At 36.3% G+C, this 16735-nt stretch overlaps 5 protein-coding genes across 7 annotated transcripts; 3 read left to right on the top strand and 2 right to left on the bottom strand.

The window, feature by feature from the left end:
• Positions 1 to 834: 834 nt before the first annotated feature.
• Positions 835 to 6493, top strand: LOC108757861 (N-acylneuraminate-9-phosphatase). The gene is made up of 3 exons (XM_018502529.1): positions 835 to 1053; positions 5672 to 6155; positions 6261 to 6493. Exons 1-3 carry the CDS (start codon positions 916 to 918, stop codon positions 6446 to 6448), a joined length of 810 nt encoding a protein of 269 aa, XP_018358031.1. The 5' UTR covers positions 835 to 915; the 3' UTR covers positions 6449 to 6493.
• Positions 1654 to 4881, top strand: Neurochondrin (neurochondrin). Its single transcript, XM_018502527.1, has one exon. It carries the CDS (start codon positions 2185 to 2187, stop codon positions 4417 to 4419), a length of 2235 nt encoding a protein of 744 aa, XP_018358029.1. The 5' UTR covers positions 1654 to 2184; the 3' UTR covers positions 4420 to 4881.
• Positions 6494 to 7616: 1123 nt separating the features above from the next.
• On the bottom strand, positions 7617 to 10348 carry LOC108757848 (uncharacterized). Its single transcript, XM_018502499.1, has 6 exons — positions 10234 to 10348; positions 9920 to 10158; positions 9467 to 9747; positions 8455 to 8794; positions 7936 to 8319; positions 7617 to 7874 (listed from the first exon to the last, which is right to left on the bottom strand). The coding sequence occupies exons 1-6, from the start codon at positions 10274 to 10276 to the stop codon at positions 7686 to 7688; spliced, it is 1476 nt and encodes a 491-aa protein (XP_018358001.1). The 5' UTR covers positions 10277 to 10348; the 3' UTR covers positions 7617 to 7685.
• Positions 10349 to 10916: 568 nt separating this feature from the next.
• LOC108757849 (PQ-loop repeat-containing protein 1) lies at positions 10917 to 12987 on the bottom strand. Of its 3 annotated transcripts, none has more exons than XM_018502500.1 (5): positions 12716 to 12987; positions 12403 to 12639; positions 11570 to 11706; positions 11256 to 11496; positions 10917 to 11185 (listed from the first exon to the last, which is right to left on the bottom strand). In XM_018502500.1, the coding sequence occupies exons 2-5, from the start codon at positions 12591 to 12593 to the stop codon at positions 10993 to 10995; spliced, it is 762 nt and encodes a 253-aa protein (XP_018358002.1). In that variant the 5' UTR covers positions 12594 to 12639; positions 12716 to 12987; the 3' UTR covers positions 10917 to 10992. The 3 variants fall into 3 exon arrangements, with proteins under 3 accessions (XP_018358002.1, XP_018358004.1, XP_018358003.1); XM_018502502.1 differs by having other exon boundaries at positions 11256 to 11472; XM_018502501.1 differs by having other exon boundaries at positions 12765 to 12987.
• Positions 12988 to 13831: 844 nt separating this feature from the next.
• hfw (leucine-rich repeat domain-containing protein hfw) lies at positions 13832 to 16600 on the top strand. The gene is made up of 8 exons (XM_018502498.1): positions 13832 to 14352; positions 14436 to 14697; positions 14785 to 15102; positions 15184 to 15353; positions 15426 to 15608; positions 15695 to 15853; positions 15940 to 16059; positions 16142 to 16600. Exons 2-8 carry the CDS (start codon positions 14436 to 14438, stop codon positions 16412 to 16414), a joined length of 1485 nt encoding a protein of 494 aa, XP_018358000.1. The 5' UTR covers positions 13832 to 14352; the 3' UTR covers positions 16415 to 16600.
• The last annotated feature ends 135 nt before the right edge of the window (positions 16601 to 16735 follow it).

Below are 16735 nucleotides of genomic sequence, written 5' to 3'. Positions count from 1 at the left end.
CATAGAAATTATTTGCATTAACTATACGTATATGGATCAATGTAAACCTATATATACAAAGAAATCGTCATTTTTTTTCCGGTCCCGCTAAAATACGCTATGCAAACACATATATATATATATATATATATACACATATATATATGTATATATACATATGTATATATACAGGGTGTCCCGACCTTTTTTGCCAATACTCTATCTACACTTTTGTGTAGATAGAGCGGATTAAATTGAATCGAAAAGTTCTTTACCATTTTGCAATTTTCGCAATGGTTAACAAAGATATTAGTTACTAAAAATTGCAAAATATTGATCTTGAATAATTTTTTCTCAAATGCTATCAACTTTACAGAAAAATTGCAAGAGACAAAAATTATTTATTTTCTACTCATAATGTTCTGAGAATTTTTTCAGAATTTTTTAATACCGTATTTTCTCATGCTGGTAAAAATAAGAAAATGCAGTACTAAAAATTTCATTAAAAATTCTGAAAAAATTCTCAGAACTTTATGAGAAGAAAATAAATAATTTTTGTCTTTTAGTAGAAAAAAGAATTTTACAAATTGGCCAATCAAAAATTGCTTTGAAGCATTTGTAGCATAGCGTTGAGCGTACCCTATATTTTCAAAATTCCTTTTTTCGAAATTTCCGACTGTCACTGAGAGAGACGAATTATTATATTTTTTTTTGTACGGCAGAATAATTTAACATGGCTGCCTTAAGCTCGCTTTTATGACGTACTTCATGCCACTCCCAACCTTAATTTGTATCGCAATTGCACGAGCCGTGACCGATCAAGTAACTTTTCAGTTCATGGTGCCAATATGCAAATTGATGAGGTAGAGCGAACGTCCGCGCTCTTTGTGGCACTTTGTGCGCTCGATCGGCGCCGTCGTTACACTATCACAGGGAATGGCGATGGAAGCTGCATTCTGCGAGCGGCGTAATTCACGATCCTTCTCATCCAGCGCGTCCCTGAGTGCCGTCTTCTTCGATTTGGACAATACTCTCGTGGAAACCAGGAGAGCGGATAGTCAGACTTGCCGCAAGGTACGGGAGGACCACGTCTTAACCTAAGACTACCTAAAGAATCAACCCTTTTCTCCCCCGCCACCCCCCGAATCTGAACGATTCGCCCCGTTTTTCCCAAAGCGAGACCAGACCGATTGCCGCTGTGAAATCGGGCGAGCGTGCTAAGCTCCTCACGAGAAGTCTCACTCTCCCACGACGTTTTGGCACTCGCGTCGCAAGAATAGAAGTCGCTCTCCCTTCTCCCCGTCCCGTGTGTAATACGAGCCGATTCCCCGATATAGAGCGCTTTCTTTGCGACGCGATGGCTGTTCCAGGCTATTCTCGGCGTCGCATCTCGCACCCTCGCGCGGATTCTCGCGCAGATTCTCGCGAGAGATTTTTAATCTTCTCGTCTTAGTCGTGCTTTCCTCGCCTTTCCACGTCTCTCCCCAGCAATGTGAACCCTCACCTCGCTGGGCGCGGAAAAGTGCAGAAGAGTGCAGCTGAACGTGAACGGACTTTCGTCGGACCGTGCAAAACGGTACAAAGTCCGCGAAGTTGGTCGCGAGACGAGTCGAGATATGCCCGCTCGAGATCGAGAAAAATATTTCTAACCAAGTAATTTCCCTAATGGAAAACTTGCGTCGTGGGACAATGTTTTGTTGTTATTACGCGCAGAGATGATTCAGGAAACATTCTAACTGATTGATCGATGACTGTATTTAATGCATTGTTCCGACATTATTAACCGAGGTAGTTTTAAGGTTACCGACACGCCTCGGGACGGAATTCCCGATACACTTCAAAGAGATAGTTTTAATGACGGAGCAGCTGCCAGCGGCAGACACGCGCACGTGTTCCGCATCCTCCGCTAGTTATTTTCGGCCACTTCGGTGAGTGTGTCAAAGGGCAAGGCTAGGTAGCGAGAGGACCGTTCTGGGAACTCTGCCAGTTGGCTCTCAACTATGATACGCGACGGACAGCGCGACAGCCGGTCCGACGCCTCTTAGAACCGCACGGTTTCGGAAATTGCTTTTCTGTGGCGTGGACACATCGACGACATCGATACTGGAGCAGTAGTATCAAACGTGTGCTGCCGGTCCTTGATTTCATTAGACAATTTACGTTTTTTTTTCTTTTTTTTTATTTCTTTCTAAACAGTCGAACACCATGAGTATCCCAGAGGGTGTCATGAAGTGCGTGGCCATATTAAAGGCGGTGGACACCGACTCGGAAAAGTTCGCCGTACTGTTCATGGTCACCAAGCTGGTGACAGGCAAAGATTGCAACTCTGCTGCCAAGAGAATGCTCTTCGAAGCCATCGGAGCTAAGTTTCTCAAGAAGCTGTTGTCCAGCACAAGCGTCCCTGTGGACTGTCCACCACAAGTCTACAAATCAGTGGCGTTGTCCATTCTTTCCGCGTTCTGCACAGATCCCGAATTGGCCTCTCATCCCGATATGGTGGGACATATCCCAGCGCTCATGGAGATAGTGTCTCAGGCTGACGAGGATGCGCCAGACGACATGCTAATTATCGTCAGCGAGGCTTACACTTGCTTGCAGTGTATCGCACAATATCCTCCTGGACAGAAAGCGTTACTCGAGCAAAAAGCGATTCCAAAGATGTGCGACATATACGCGGAGAAGACCTTTCAGACGGACGAGGCTTTAAATATTCTAGTCACGTTGGTCAGTACATTTGGACCGGAAGCTTGGAATCCAACAGACACTCAGCCCTTCCATGCTATAATGAACAAGATAGCCTTAGACTTCGAAACTGATCATACAGAGAGAAAATTCGAGCTATGCGCCATTCTACAGGCTTTATTGCAATCCTGCAGAAAGGAAGTGATATCCACGAACGCAAAAGAAGAATCTTGGCCGTTGAGCATTCACAAAGGTCTGAGCGATATTCTGGGATCGAAAATAGGCAAAAAACAACGGGATCCAGCCTTGAAACTCGCGTCTGTGATGATAGATCTGTTGGGCGCGGATTGGGCCATGTCCGACAAGGAAAAACCAAAGATATTCTTCCTTCTGCTCATTCAATTGGCGTCGATCGAGGTCCGAATGCAGTTAGAGGACAAACAGCTTAAAGCTGTGCTCGAGAATAGCGATTTGATCACGGCTTGCTTTATCATTCTCGAGATCTCAATCGGCTACATCGTTACAGATCAGCTGGATTTGGAGCAGAAAGAAAAACAGTCTTTATACACGGCTTTGAAGGGCGCCTTCGCAGCTGTTATCGGTCTACTGAGTTCCGTATCAAAGATGAAAACGTTGACAAATGTGAAAGAGAAGCTATTCATATGCGCCGTTGTCAGGGTATTGACAGCTTGGATGGCACAAGAAACTAGCGCGATGCGTCCGCAAGTTTACGCCGTGTTACCATACGTGCTGACGGTGGCTAACGATACCTTTTACGCGCATCGAAACAGGAAATTGGCCGAGAAAGTCAAATGTAAAGCTAAAGCGGACGAAGGAACGTCGTCTGGAGAACCAACCGTTCACGATCCAATAAGCGAGGTCGACGTATTGAGACTACTATTGCCTGCTCTATGCTATCTGGCCGTGGAAGAGGCTGCCAGAAAGATTCTTCTTCAGCATAAGCAAGACGAAATCTTGTTCGAGTGTCTCTCCTATCATTGGACCATCGTACACTACAAGAAGCCGCCGGTGCCGAGATCGGAGCGTCTGAAACTTCTGCAAGATGGCAATCGGACGGAGGAGCTGGACCTACATATTCTGGAGGAAATGAAGGATTCTAGAACCGCGATGGTGTCTATCTGCAACGTCTTGATGAACATCACCGTGCTAGAGGCAAAATTGGTGGAGGAATCGCCGACATTCATCTCGCTGCTGAAATTCATCTACAACAATCTGCCGGAGTTAAAGCAGATCCCGGAGAATCTGGTGCTGCACGGTCATCTGGCGGTCTTAGGCCTATTGTTAATGAAGCAACAGGCAAAACGTATCAAGAAGAACGACTTTTCGATATGCCGTTACATTCAGGCCACCATAAGATTCCTATGGGATGCGTACATTATCGATGAGAGCAATGATCCTACCGAATTGGTAGTCTCCATGTCTTACAAGGAACACTGGATGGAACTGATGGAGCTCTGGTTCCTGGGGATGCAGACGATGTCTGGCGTGCTGCAAGTGATACCCTGGTTGACGCAATTTACGATAGAATCCGGCTGGGCGGAGGAGATCATCGAGACGCTGAAACGAGTAAAGATTGGCGGTTTGGAGCCGAATGTCAAGTCCGCCTTCGAGGATCTGCTGTGTCATTTGGTGAAGGCTGACGATAGCGTCGCGTCAGTGTTGAAAAAATGCGGCGCGTTAACTGTCTGTCGAAATCATCGCATGATGGAGCTTGGAAAGCGCCTTTTTGGAGATTAGGATTGAGTAATGAGAACATTATTGTATAGTTTTTTGGTTTTATATTGCGCGAGCGATGTAAAAAAATTATGCGGAATTATAGCGAAAGTAGCGAAGAATTAATTAGCGAGGCGAACAATTAATCGAACTTTTGTATAAAGAGCTAAGATCTTTGTAAAATAGTCTGTAGTATTTTGCGACTTAAATTTATTATTTTACGCGTCTCCTGCATACGATATTCGAAATACGTATGTACGCGTAGTCCAGTGTATATTTAGACAGCATCACGTCTGGAAATAGTTTCCTGGCAAGCAAGAAAACTAAGAAACTTACCGCTCGAAGAAACTCTTAAGTAAATCATGTATACGCGGAGATACATGAGACTTTAATATGTATATTTCGTTTGTATGTGTGTGTTATTATCAGATGTGCTTCTTTTTACTTTGCCACATTGCGGAAGCGAAAATTGTATTAGTACTAATGTTACTATAATCCTAAGATGTTTTAATTTGAGAAAAGATTTTGTAATGAAAGAAATAGTTTCCTATTAAATAGAAGAATTTTGTAAGCGTTTGCTTGATTTCATCACCATCATCCACTTTCACTTTATGTGCCTAACGTTCTTAATAAAGTTATTTTTAACAAAGGTATTAAAAGAAAGATTACTGGATAACGGAAATAATTTTGAAACAATTAACTGCAAGCTATGTATGCATTGTAATCTTTTTCAAAGACAAGTTTCATGTTTTAATATCCAGAAATCTTTCAGCTACAACTTATAGGCTTTGGAAATAACATATGATGTTGTTGTTGTTGGCACAACTCATTTTGTTGTGATTACAGCAACGTCCGCGGATGCCACTTCGAGTGTCCACTAATCGGCTCGAGTATTTCAATGAATCAATGCATTTTCTAGGTAATCATTAATAATGAATTAAGTGTCCTAAAAATCCTTAACTGACCACTGTATCCTGTCATCCTGAGACCTTCGTTAATTAATGAACTCCACATTCAATATTTGTCTCTTCTACTTTACATCTTGTCTATTAAGAAATCGCTTTGCTAACAATTCTAATCTCTTTTTCTCTAACGAGGAGAAATTCTGCAATACAAGCAAGATGATCATCTACGATTTGTGCACATTTTTATTGAGTGTGGAAATTGCTTTCATCCTCATCTTTTCCTTTTTATTTTCAGTTCTTCACTCATCATTCTTTATTACAAAACATATGATTATAATAAAAGAGAGCTAACATTGTACGTTTACCTGCAGTTGACTGAGGAATTGAATCGGGAATATGGGATCCCGGAAGATGCGTCCGCCAAGATAACGGCCACGTATTTGAAGCAATTTAGAAAATGTCCCGACAACGCGACTCTCACATTGGATGCGTGGCGTACCATCCTCTGGAACAAAGCGCTGGGCTACAAGTATTCGCATCTAGCAAAAAAAGTTTACGAAAGATGGCTCTATTTAAGATATCACTACATGATGCTGGCGCCAAACACAGTTTCTATGCTGCGTCAATTCAGGAAGAAATATCTACTGGGTCTGATCACCAACGGACCGTCGAACGCTCAGTGGGAGAAGATACAGAAGCTGTCATTGGAGCAATACTTTGATATTATCCTAGTATCCGGTGATCTACCGTGGGAGAAACCAGAAGCAGAGATATTTCAAAAGGCGTGCCATTTTCTTAAAGTAAGACCCGAGGAGTGCATCATGGTCGGTGACAAGTTGGAGACTGATATTTTAGGTAGATTTTCTTCTAACAATTTTATAATCTTCCAGAAATATCTGGAAACACATTTCTTTCAAAAGATATTAGATTGTATAAATGAGATGAAAAATTATCGTATAGGTGGAATCGAGGCTGGATTGTACGGAACAATATGGATACCTACCACGGATAAACCTCGTCTCTCGGTGGACGATCCTAAACCAGATTTTACAATAAGACACGTAACAGAACTCCTCCGCATATTGGAGAGAGGTCCAAACGCGCCGGAACTCGAAGACTGTTCTTCAAATGGATCTGATGGCAGCTAATGAGGAGATGCATATTATATAAATTTTTTTTTTTTTTTTTATGGAAAGCGACTCAATGCTTATAAGCATTTAATGTCTTATTAAGCAAAATTTATTAGATTTTTGTTGTGTTAGCGTTATTGTATATGTTTTACATATACGATAGCACTCAGATTTAATATATTGATTTACATTAGAATTGTTTTTTTTTTAAGTTTTTATAACTTTATTAATTCTACAATTTTCAAACTTTGCAAAATTTTCATAGAATACGTTATGACTTATCTGTACGCTATAGAAACTATCTCTATATTTTATACGATACTTTAATACGAAAAACACACATATACACACACACACACAGAACTTAAAACAAATGCAATTATTTTGATAATATATATTAACACTTTATGAAAGTTATTTTAAATGACGAGAGAACCACCGCATGTTATGTTTGTAGTTATTTAATGACTTACCGAATTAATAGATGCCAAGTGCGATGTTTTTCAGTTACCTTTTCGAAGTTACCTTCTTGAAGTTAAAATAGTTGTAGTGTACCGAATGAGAGGGAGACAAAACTCATGTACAAAACGAAATGCACAAACAGAGCTAGTAGCTGTAGATAAACGAACGAAATAATACATGGCAACTATTTTATTGTCCGTATATATACACTTAAAAAAACCGTAATATATGTAATATATGTATATTTAAGAAGTCTGCATAATATATGAATTTTCCTGTTGTACAAACGCGTAACATTTGTGTACATAGATATGCACGAAATGTATATGTGCGGCTACAAATGTACATGGTACCTATTTTTTCATGTATATTTTATCTCTGTTGAGAATTTGCAGCTTGTTGAATGAATTACAAACCACAGATCCTTATACAGATGTATTGTGAAATCCAATATAAGAGAACAGATGAATAAAAGATATATATGAATGTGAAATAAAATCAGCGTACTTTGTTTCCCAACACTGATATGTTATCAAGTGATAAATAAATCATTTTCCTGCGTGAACTAAATATTGCATATCCAATGTTTATTTAGTTGCTAATACAATAAGTTACTCGAAGGCGATATATAAATATTTATAAGGACAATATGACGAGCAAGAGGCGTTGAAAGCAAATGTTCTTAACGAAGGAACAGAAATAAATTCATTAATTCAGTTTACGATTCTGCTTTATCATGTTCAGATGTGATTTCAGATTCCGTCTTCTCCTCTTTTGTTTCCACTGTCTCGTCTTATGTGGATACGAAATTCGGTGTCGAAGGATTCGATTCTTGTTTTTCAGAAAACTCAATTGAATTATCCACGACAGAATTATCACGAGCACTTTCAGCAGCCACGGAAACCTGCTTGTCGTTGTCTTCTAGTTCTAAATTATCTACTTTCGAGTCCGAAGAATATAAAGTTTCCATGTCTATCTGTGCCTAAATAAAGTAGAGATTATTATTTATTTCCGGAATAATGAAGAATATTGAATTATCTTACCCCTTCAGTGAAGTTGACGTCTCTACTCTTGTGACGTAGATTCTTACAAATATGTTGAACTTGTTTGGGATCTACACCTGCTTCCACCAACGATACCAGCACATCTCTTTCGGTGATGAGTAGTTCAGGGTTCGCGTCGACCAGCATCACTGATTTCGTAGTAATTTTTGGAGATCTGTCAGCCTTCATCATTTTCTGATAAGATTCTAATTTTTCCATCACTTTATTTTCATCCAAAATCTTCGGCGGCGTAGGAGGCCTAATCTCAGATACGCTTAATAATTTTTGCGCATGGATCAAATCTTCCAGCTCTTCGTCTGTGTCTGAATCATCCGCTATATTTAAGGAGATCTTTAATTGATAAATCTCGTATAGCATTTTATTCTGAAATAAAAGAGAAAATCCATAAAGACAATATATTGATAAATATTGAGGGAGATACCAATAATATTTAAGAAATTGTAAGATATTAAAACAAAGTTCTTTTACATTTTTTTATGACAATTTTATTATTTATACCATATTTAATATTCCTTTATATTGATTTATGTGTTTCTTAAATACATCCTGCAGCTCTTTATCAGTATAAAGACCTCTCTGCATTATTTCTTTGGTGATGTTGTAAACAAATTTAATATATTTCTTCTCTTCTTCTTTTTGAGATATGAATTGTTTAGAAATGGACTCTTTGATATATTTTTCATCGCAATCAAAATCGTAACATTGCGAGACGCTCGAAGATAACGTGTGATAATCGATTTTTTTCTGTCTTGGGGATTGAGATCTTGATTTAAATATCGTTGAATCTAATCTAGTAGCTGCGCAAGGAGGTGGGAGCTCTTTTTCGTATCTACACCTTCTACAAAAATGAAAAGTGAAATGAAAAAGGGAATTTTCAGATATATATGATATGTAAATATCTCGTGTAATATATTTCAAACATAGATAATTATAATACTTATAAAAAATATACAGGATATCCCAAAATGACCGCCAAATATTTCGTGCATAGGTAGACAGAACTAAACTGGGTCAAAAAGTCCTCTACCATTTTACAATTTTCCCAATAATTAATAAAATATTAATAATTAAAAATCGCCGAATATTCATTTTTAATAATTTTTTATTCGAGTACTATCAATTTTACAGAAAAACAGCAAGAGACAAAAATTGTTTATTTTCTTCTCATAGAGTTCTAAGAATTCTTTCAGAATTTTTGTATCAACTTTTTAGTACTGCATTTTCTTATACATACATATGTACAGGATGTTTCTTAAATAGCGGACACTAATCATATAGTGTTATTCCTAATTAAAAATTGAGTCGAAAAGTCTTCTACAATTTTGCAATTTTTGCAATGGTCGACGAAATATCAATGTCTAAATATTTTTGAATAAGCGCGTAATAAATAATTAGCATATTTATAAAAAAAATATGTATATATATATATATATATATATATATATATTGAAAGTTACAGCAACAATGAATAAAATAATTAATAAAATTTGAATCTTTAATACAAGCTCACCTCTGTCGCAAAAAGCATGTTGGTGGACTGACTATATCAGGGACATCTCGCGTAGATTTCAACTCCTTTTTGCAAATAAAATTTGATACTGAAAATTTTTTATGTTTCGGTGAACATGTTGTTGGTGATGTCATTCTTTGACTCTTTGATGTTGATCGTTGCTGTCGATCCATTTGATCGGTTTCGTCACAATATGTGTGACTACTACAAGCTTTCAATTGATCTAAATTACAATTGCAAAAGTCCAGATGCTTCGCGTTTAAATATATTCCTAACATATCCTACATGAAAATTTCAAAGCACAGATTTAAAAAATCATTTTGGTTTCAAAAAGTAGCAAATTCTTAATCTCTAAAATCATCCCGATTAGCTTAATAATTGTAAAAATCTTTATCCGTTTGTTACATTCATTCCAATTTATAATTTTAATATGTTAGCTGTATTGAACTTTACCATGGGATGATGTCGAGTATCATAGGCCAATCTATCGATGACATCGTCCGTTGCTCCCAGATGCAAACAGACTTCGCTATCATCAGCTCTTTGTACTTTGTATCGCTGATTTCTTTTCAAGTAAATTTTATTTCTTGTATCAACTACGCTCCTTGCCAATAAAATCCGTCGTAGATGCACGCTCATTGAATTATACGCCGCCAATTGCTCAAAATAATTCTGTCCCGTTTGATTATAAGCTATATTTTGTATAGAATTTTTAATATTACAATTATGAATTACAATACTATTATATAAGTATTATAAACACTCACTGCTGCTTTTTAGATTAACCTGCTTCTTCATACATCTTGTCATTTCTGACGAAAAATTCAAATATACAATTCTTGATAACTATAATAATAAAAAATAATTATTGAGCAAAAGAAAGTTCTCTTAAAAAATTTTGAGCAATGTAAAGTGATTCGATATTAAAAATTTTCCATTTTCCCTTTAGATGGGAGCTATGCCATGTCTGCCACAGTCTGCCACTTTATTCACGAAGTTTTGTTGACGGTCTGTCACTAAGCAACGGTCACGTGTTAAACTCCCGCTCTGTCTGGTACTCTCATCATTAATGGGGAATATGCATATGTAGCTGTACAATTAATATAATTCAATATATATATAAGATTATATTTATAATCTCAATAATTCAATAATATTATATTTAAAAGTAAAATTATATATGAGGAACAAATGATTACATTTGGTATAGAATGGAATGATTAATATAATGATATGAATTTTATAAAATAACAAATTGTATGTTTATATATTAAATATCGATAAATACTTAAATATTGATAAATTGTTATCAAAATATTAACTGCACTTTGTTCGATAAATATTAAGAAACTTAAATACATATAAATGTGTTTGACAACGATCAGTCAATATAAAAATATAATTTTTTTTTATATTTCACTAGATCACTATTAAAAAGTTAAAAATCTGTATATTTAGACTTAGGCGAAGTATTATTGTTGTTCGGAAAGTTCTGTTTTCAATAGACAGCGATAGCAAAATGATCTTCAATCCGATCTCGTTGGAGCTCTTGTATGTACATTATTATTAGTTTTGTAAAGGTATACTTGTGCTAAAATGGCAACATCAATCGTGACTTGAATGGCACCGCACACCTGAAATTGCACGGGGGTATCTCTCAAAATAAAGTAACACGTTTTGAAAATATCTCCCACGGTCCACATTGCCACCATCGCTATGCTAAAATATTAATTACATGTATATATGGATAGTTTATGTATTTTCTTTTTTTTCTATATCTAATCCTCACCTCATTCCTACAGTTGACTTGTTCGACGAATTGCGAAGAAATTGAGGGACTCCTAGCATAGCTTCTATCAATACTGCTAAGAATCCAACAATTTCAATAAATATCGGTATATCCAGAAATAAATATGTTATCACACCACCTGTGCCAGCGAACAGAACCATAAAACCCAAGTAGGACTTGAAGTCTGTCCACTTCCAAAAGAACCTAGCATCCAAATCTGCAAAGTATAAAAATTCGCCACCTATAAATGCAGGTATTTATATGTATATATAAATCAGTATCTATATACATCTGCAATAATAAGATATATTCACCTGTAAGTACACGCTCTTTTGCTTTGATTATCTGCGTTCTGTTTTGTACATTAATGCAAAGTTTAATCATAACAAACATTGCCAGAATCATAAGTATACTTTGCAACAAAAGCGGAAGTTCATAGTGCTTGCCAAACCTGTAAAGAGAATGTGTAGTGTCAGTACTTGGAGACACATTCAATGATTTATTTTTGTCATATAATAATAAACATATATTGACTCTCCATAGAGTGGAGATTTAAATCACATGGAAATTTAAAGACCCAAATAATTTATCTTTGAATTATTTTGTCGATTCAGTCTCAGATTTAAACATGTATAGAATAAGTAAAAAAATATTTCAGGTTATACAATTGTACAATCCTATTCATCCTATTCTTAAGTGTTGAAAGAGTAACTAGTAGTTTTTCAGATTATTTGGAACCTAAAAACTCTTTGAAAACAATTATCCTTCACATAGGTAGTCTAAGGTTAAAATGAAAATTCAAAGTAGTCTGTAAAGAGACAAGATATGTAAAATGTCTAGAATATCAAAACATTATATACAAGAATATTAAGAAGCACTAAAAGTTGTTTGCAGAGTCTGTTAGAAAAGGAGACATGACAAGTAGTGTGTGCCTTCCAACAGTGTGACACAATGGATCATTACATCCTTGTTTGCCAATGTTAAACAAAGATGATATAATCACTGTGTTGCTTGTTGGGTTGGAAGGCACACCATGTCATTTTCGTTTAACATTGGCAAACAACAAGGATATAATGATCCAATGTGTCACGCAGTGTCATTTGTATCGCTTGTTGGAAGACACACCACGTCTCTGGCAGATACAAACCAGAATAGTATACGAAGCGTGTTGGCGATCAGGAGGGTGAGGCAAACGTACAGGGAGAATCCTTCAGCATCTTCCTTCCTTTTGATTTCCTTGTACTGCGGTACATAGGGTATAACCGCACCGAAGATCAACGCACAGGATGCGATCCAACCGGCTAGATTCTTTAGGTTCAGCTCGTACGTGTCGTCCATCGTCACAGGTCTTCGTTTCTAACATACCGCGTGCTCCGCCGTCGATCTATTGCATCGAGAAAAGGCGTTAATTATACGTGCGAACAATTAACGAGATAATCGTACGTGTGATAATAATTTACGTTTTTAGGTTACAAGTCGTCCATTCATCGTCACGTCGCTGATACGTACCACATGAGCACGTATCCATATTCAAATGTTAGCTGGACGTTGGTAGGCCGAATTTACTCGCAATATACGTTGAGATAAATAAATGTCACTGCATCGTATCAAATTTCATCCCTTGATACGATGTTTACCCTCGAGACAGCTCGAGAACAAAGAACAACAAAGAGCGTATTTTTATTTGTTTCTATTTTCGTACATTTCCCAACCGCGTCAACACGTGAGACATTTCGCGAGTGACCAATAGAGGTCATCACAAAAGCTCGTAATTTTCAAATTTTTTTACGTATTGAACAAATAATAAATAAATAATAAAATAAACCAGTGCTGTCCCCAAGATTTCTAACTCTGGGTTTGGTGTCAGTATTCACGCTTATTGCCTTTCTTTTTCTATTTAGCTTGAAAAAGGATCAAGAAATGCTGATATACGCCGAGCCATAATAACTGTCCAAAATTTGTAAATCTTGGACAGCATTGAAATAAACAGATATAAATATAAATATTCTAGGCATAATGAGAATTAATAGGTCTGTTTTCTGTGGTTAAACTAGTATACACTTTTGGAATTTAAAGTGAGATAAATATATGTTTGATATTTATTGAAAGCGAGAAACAGAATTCTAGTGCAGTCTAGTATAGGAACAAAAAACAGACATATATATGTCATAGAGATACATGCAAAATTTAATAAAAATATTTTTTACCGACTAAAGTACCTATAGTCAATATGAAAGAAAGCGTACTTATCATCCGTTGATATTGACGCGGTCTACATAAATATACAATTAAATGGATAAGTAAAAATAATTTTATGTCTACATACACTTGCAAAATGTCAAAATAATTATAAAATGTATAATCCGTATATAAATTATAATTATATAAAATTTCAAAACGACAAAAATTGTCATTATTAAAATTATGTACATTCGATAATAGAGTTTTTCAATTATCTTCGGAACCACTACGGTCTTCTCAAACTGATAAAAGTAAATCGTTTGTCATTGAATATTCTCTATTTATATAATCAATTTTTCCAAAAATAACAATTAGCCGAAAATAGTTAAAGAAATTGTAGTGTAAAGCTTAAAATGTAGATCAACGACGATTACAATTCGTATTATTGTTGATGACACCGTAAACAGAATACGATTTATAATAGTATATATTTCGCAATTATTCGGTAAACTGATAATGACAGGCACATGTGTTTTTCTCTTTTTATCATATAATTGCCGTGCTCGGTTCGACGTCGAGCGAGTGAAACGAGTGTAATGAACGCGGCCAAGTCCTCGACCGAGCAATCGCGATTCATCAACAGGCCGACCCGAGCGACCCGGAGTGTTGGTCGGGATTAAACGGATTAATTCATTTGTGCCACCCGCCACGGCAAAGCGAGGCCCGCGAGCAATCAAGTATGCTCATTGAATTAGCTCGGGAGGAGGGAAAACACGCCGTTGCATCGCGTTAATTGCAGTTGCAAAACACGTAACGCTTTTCTACAAGTAGAACTGCAAGGTATAATATCAAACAAAACAATAACAATATTGTACGGATTAATTCATATTTAACTGCAGCAATAGATTGATAAAAGGTAATTTGTTACATTCTCGATTAGATATATAAATATTTTATAAAAAATTATGCACGATATATAATTATATATGTTGACTGCAGATGCAGTGGCTAGCCTTAGTAATTTGCCTTTACGCTGGAGTAGCCAGTGCACGTACAGAGGAGGACCAGCAGACGTCGAGTGCAAGTGGAATCTCGAATTCTCTTCCAGAACAGTGTTTTTACAGACACCCGATAGACTGTCCGACCTTGGATTCAAGATGTCCCTGTAAGAGGATCACTCTTGCGAATGTACCTGAGGGCAATGCTGCGCTTTGCTGTAATACAGATCAACAAAGTCTAGAAGATGGTCTCTCTTGCATAGGTAAGAATTGTAATGCAAGTACTCTTTTTTTTTTTTTAATTTATCCAACAGTATATATACTCAAGTATTTTTACTACTGTGTCTTAGGATTTCAACATTCAAACATAAGTTATGTTCACATACGTAACACGACGTTGGATGTATTTAATGTAAGTGAAGTTCGTTGGAGGATGCTGAAATCTCTAGCCATAACCGATGGCAAGCTTAATCGACTGCGGGGGCAGTTTCGCATGATGACGCCCATACAATGTCTGAATCTCTCGAATAATGAGCTACGCGAGGTAGAGAATAATTCGCTGACGCGTTTGGTGCAACTCACTACGTTGGATCTGTCTTATAATAAACTCACTTACCTTCCAGCTTTAAATACGATGAATGGCCGAGAATTCTGGTTAGACATCTCTGGTAAACAAGCTGCTGTTCAATACTGTTATCTTAATTAAATATATACTTATATTATTAACATATTATCTTTGTTTTCTATAGGAACAAATAAACTTTCGTGTCACGACGTATATCATTACATCAATAAAACTGGCGGAAAGCAAATCACATTTAATCGCGAGAACGAGACAGTGTGTTCATCTATGGCAACGTGGCATTGGTTTAACACCACTGAACAAGTGCCTCTTTCGCAGGTTCTTTATCTCAGTTTGGTATGTTTTAACAAATGTAACATCTCGTAAAATTTTATACAAGATACAATTAGAATTAATCTTGACTTTTAGTTGCAAACAGAATGTCCGAAAGGTGATACCTGGCAATGCCAGTGTGATATTAAAAGACTAGACATTATCGAAGGTAAACCACCTACACACGCTGTAAGTGTAGATTGCACTGGAATGCAGCTGACGGAGCTACCCGAAAAATTACCGCAAAACACTATAGCCCTGAACGTTTCCTATAATAATGTATGCGCGACTTGTTAGATAAAGTTCTACGTTATTTATCGCGTATGAACTTTACAATGCAAATTTTCTTTGAATTTTTCTTTTAGATTACAGTTTTAGACGATCTTAGTACTAATCCGTGTTACGAGGATTTACGAGAGTTTTATGCGGATTATAATAATATCTCCTCGATAAATAAATTGGAAGGTTCTAAATTTCTGGATAATTATGCTATCTTGAGTTTACGGTACAATAAAATTAAAGTAGTAAGTAAAGTCAGTAAATAAAGAAATATGTTTAATTCTTCAATGGTATCCAATGCATTAACATATCTTAAATATAATATGTTTAGCTGCCAACATACATATTAAGTCCAAGCGCACATCATAAAAACTTCTTGAGCTCGAGAAATTTGGTCAGATTAGGAGGCAACAAGTTGCATTGTGATTGTAATACTGCTAAACATTTAAAGGTACAGTATAACGTTTATAAAAAAAAAACAGATAAATATAAAATATAATATTAAAGGAATTTTTATTTACTTTTCGTTTCAGGCGTGGTTACAAACGCGGATATTGGACTCCGATGAAGTGATGTGCGAAAATGTAAAGGATAAAGTTGTAGATCTAGAGCCATCGAAAATGTGCGTGTATCCGGGAGATTGGACGGACTATATATATTATATTATCGCTACCGAAGTGATACTTTTAATAGGTTTAATTGCCAAAGTGTCTTACGACTACTGGGTGTTCAAAACAGCAGGATATCTTCCATGGCCAGCGAATAAAATGCCAAAATTGCCATGCGATTGGTTATTCGAAACATAGACTGCATAAGTAGCTATAATGAGAATTCCTAACGTGCAATGAAACTGTGCAATAAAAATATACAGTTAGGATACATTAAAAGTGCCTTTGTAATGCGTCTAGATATTCTATTAAATGTCCAGCACTTAGACAATATTTTCTAGCTCTTTCTAGAACGGAATTTCGAAGTAATCTCTGTATATATGCCATGACAAATATTTTATAAAATTCATATTATTGTTAAAACATTATATAATTGTTAAGGAATGTGTTATATATAATTTTATAAACAATTATAGATTTATATATAAATTTTATATGTAAGTATTGATACAATAAATT

The sequence above is a fragment of the Trachymyrmex cornetzi genome, unplaced genomic scaffold (genome assembly GCF_001594075.2).
Source record: "Trachymyrmex cornetzi isolate Tcor2-1 unplaced genomic scaffold, Tcor1.1 scaffold147, whole genome shotgun sequence".
NCBI classification, from domain to species: domain Eukaryota; kingdom Metazoa; phylum Arthropoda; class Insecta; order Hymenoptera; family Formicidae; genus Trachymyrmex; species Trachymyrmex cornetzi.
This window is presented reverse-complemented; position numbering and strand designations above follow the sequence as displayed.

What these genes read in the sequence shown, in the direction of transcription:
- LOC108757861 (XM_018502529.1), top strand. Translation starts at nt 916, where the DNA reads ATGGCGATGGAAGCTGCATTCTGCGAGCGGCGTAATTCACGATCCTTC. An exon ending in ATAGTCAGACTTGCCGCAAG is followed by an intron (nt 1,054 to 5,671) that starts GTACGGGAGGAC and finishes GTTTACCTGCAG; the next exon opens with TTGACTGAGGAATTGAATCG. An exon ending in GTTGGAGACTGATATTTTAG is followed by an intron (nt 6,156 to 6,260) that starts GTAGATTTTCTT and finishes ATTATCGTATAG; the next exon opens with GTGGAATCGAGGCTGGATTG.
- Neurochondrin (XM_018502527.1), top strand. Translation starts at nt 2,185, where the DNA reads ATGAGTATCCCAGAGGGTGTCATGAAGTGCGTGGCCATATTAAAGGCG.
- LOC108757848 (XM_018502499.1), bottom strand. Translation starts at nt 10,276, where the DNA reads ATGACAAGATGTATGAAGAAGCAGGTTAATCTAAAAAGCAGCA. An exon ending in GGTTAATCTAAAAAGCAGCA is followed by an intron (nt 10,159 to 10,233) that starts GTGAGTGTTTAT and finishes TACAAAATATAG; the next exon opens with CTTATAATCAAACGGGACAG. An exon ending in ATACTCGACATCATCCCATG is followed by an intron (nt 9,748 to 9,919) that starts GTAAAGTTCAAT and finishes ATTTTCATGTAG; the next exon opens with GATATGTTAGGAATATATTT.
- LOC108757849 (XM_018502500.1), bottom strand. Translation starts at nt 12,593, where the DNA reads ATGGACGACACGTACGAGCTGAACCTAAAGAATCTAGCCGGTTGGATC. An exon ending in ACGCTTCGTATACTATTCTG is followed by an intron (nt 11,707 to 12,402) that starts GTTTGTATCTGC and finishes TTCTCTTTACAG; the next exon opens with GTTTGGCAAGCACTATGAAC. An exon ending in AAAAGAGCGTGTACTTACAG is followed by an intron (nt 11,497 to 11,569) that starts GTGAATATATCT and finishes CTGCATTTATAG; the next exon opens with GTGGCGAATTTTTATACTTT.
- hfw (XM_018502498.1), top strand. Translation starts at nt 14,436, where the DNA reads ATGCAGTGGCTAGCCTTAGTAATTTGCCTTTACGCTGGAGTAGCCAGT. An exon ending in AGATGGTCTCTCTTGCATAG is followed by an intron (nt 14,698 to 14,784) that starts GTAAGAATTGTA and finishes ACTGTGTCTTAG; the next exon opens with GATTTCAACATTCAAACATA. An exon ending in ATTCTGGTTAGACATCTCTG is followed by an intron (nt 15,103 to 15,183) that starts GTAAACAAGCTG and finishes TGTTTTCTATAG; the next exon opens with GAACAAATAAACTTTCGTGT.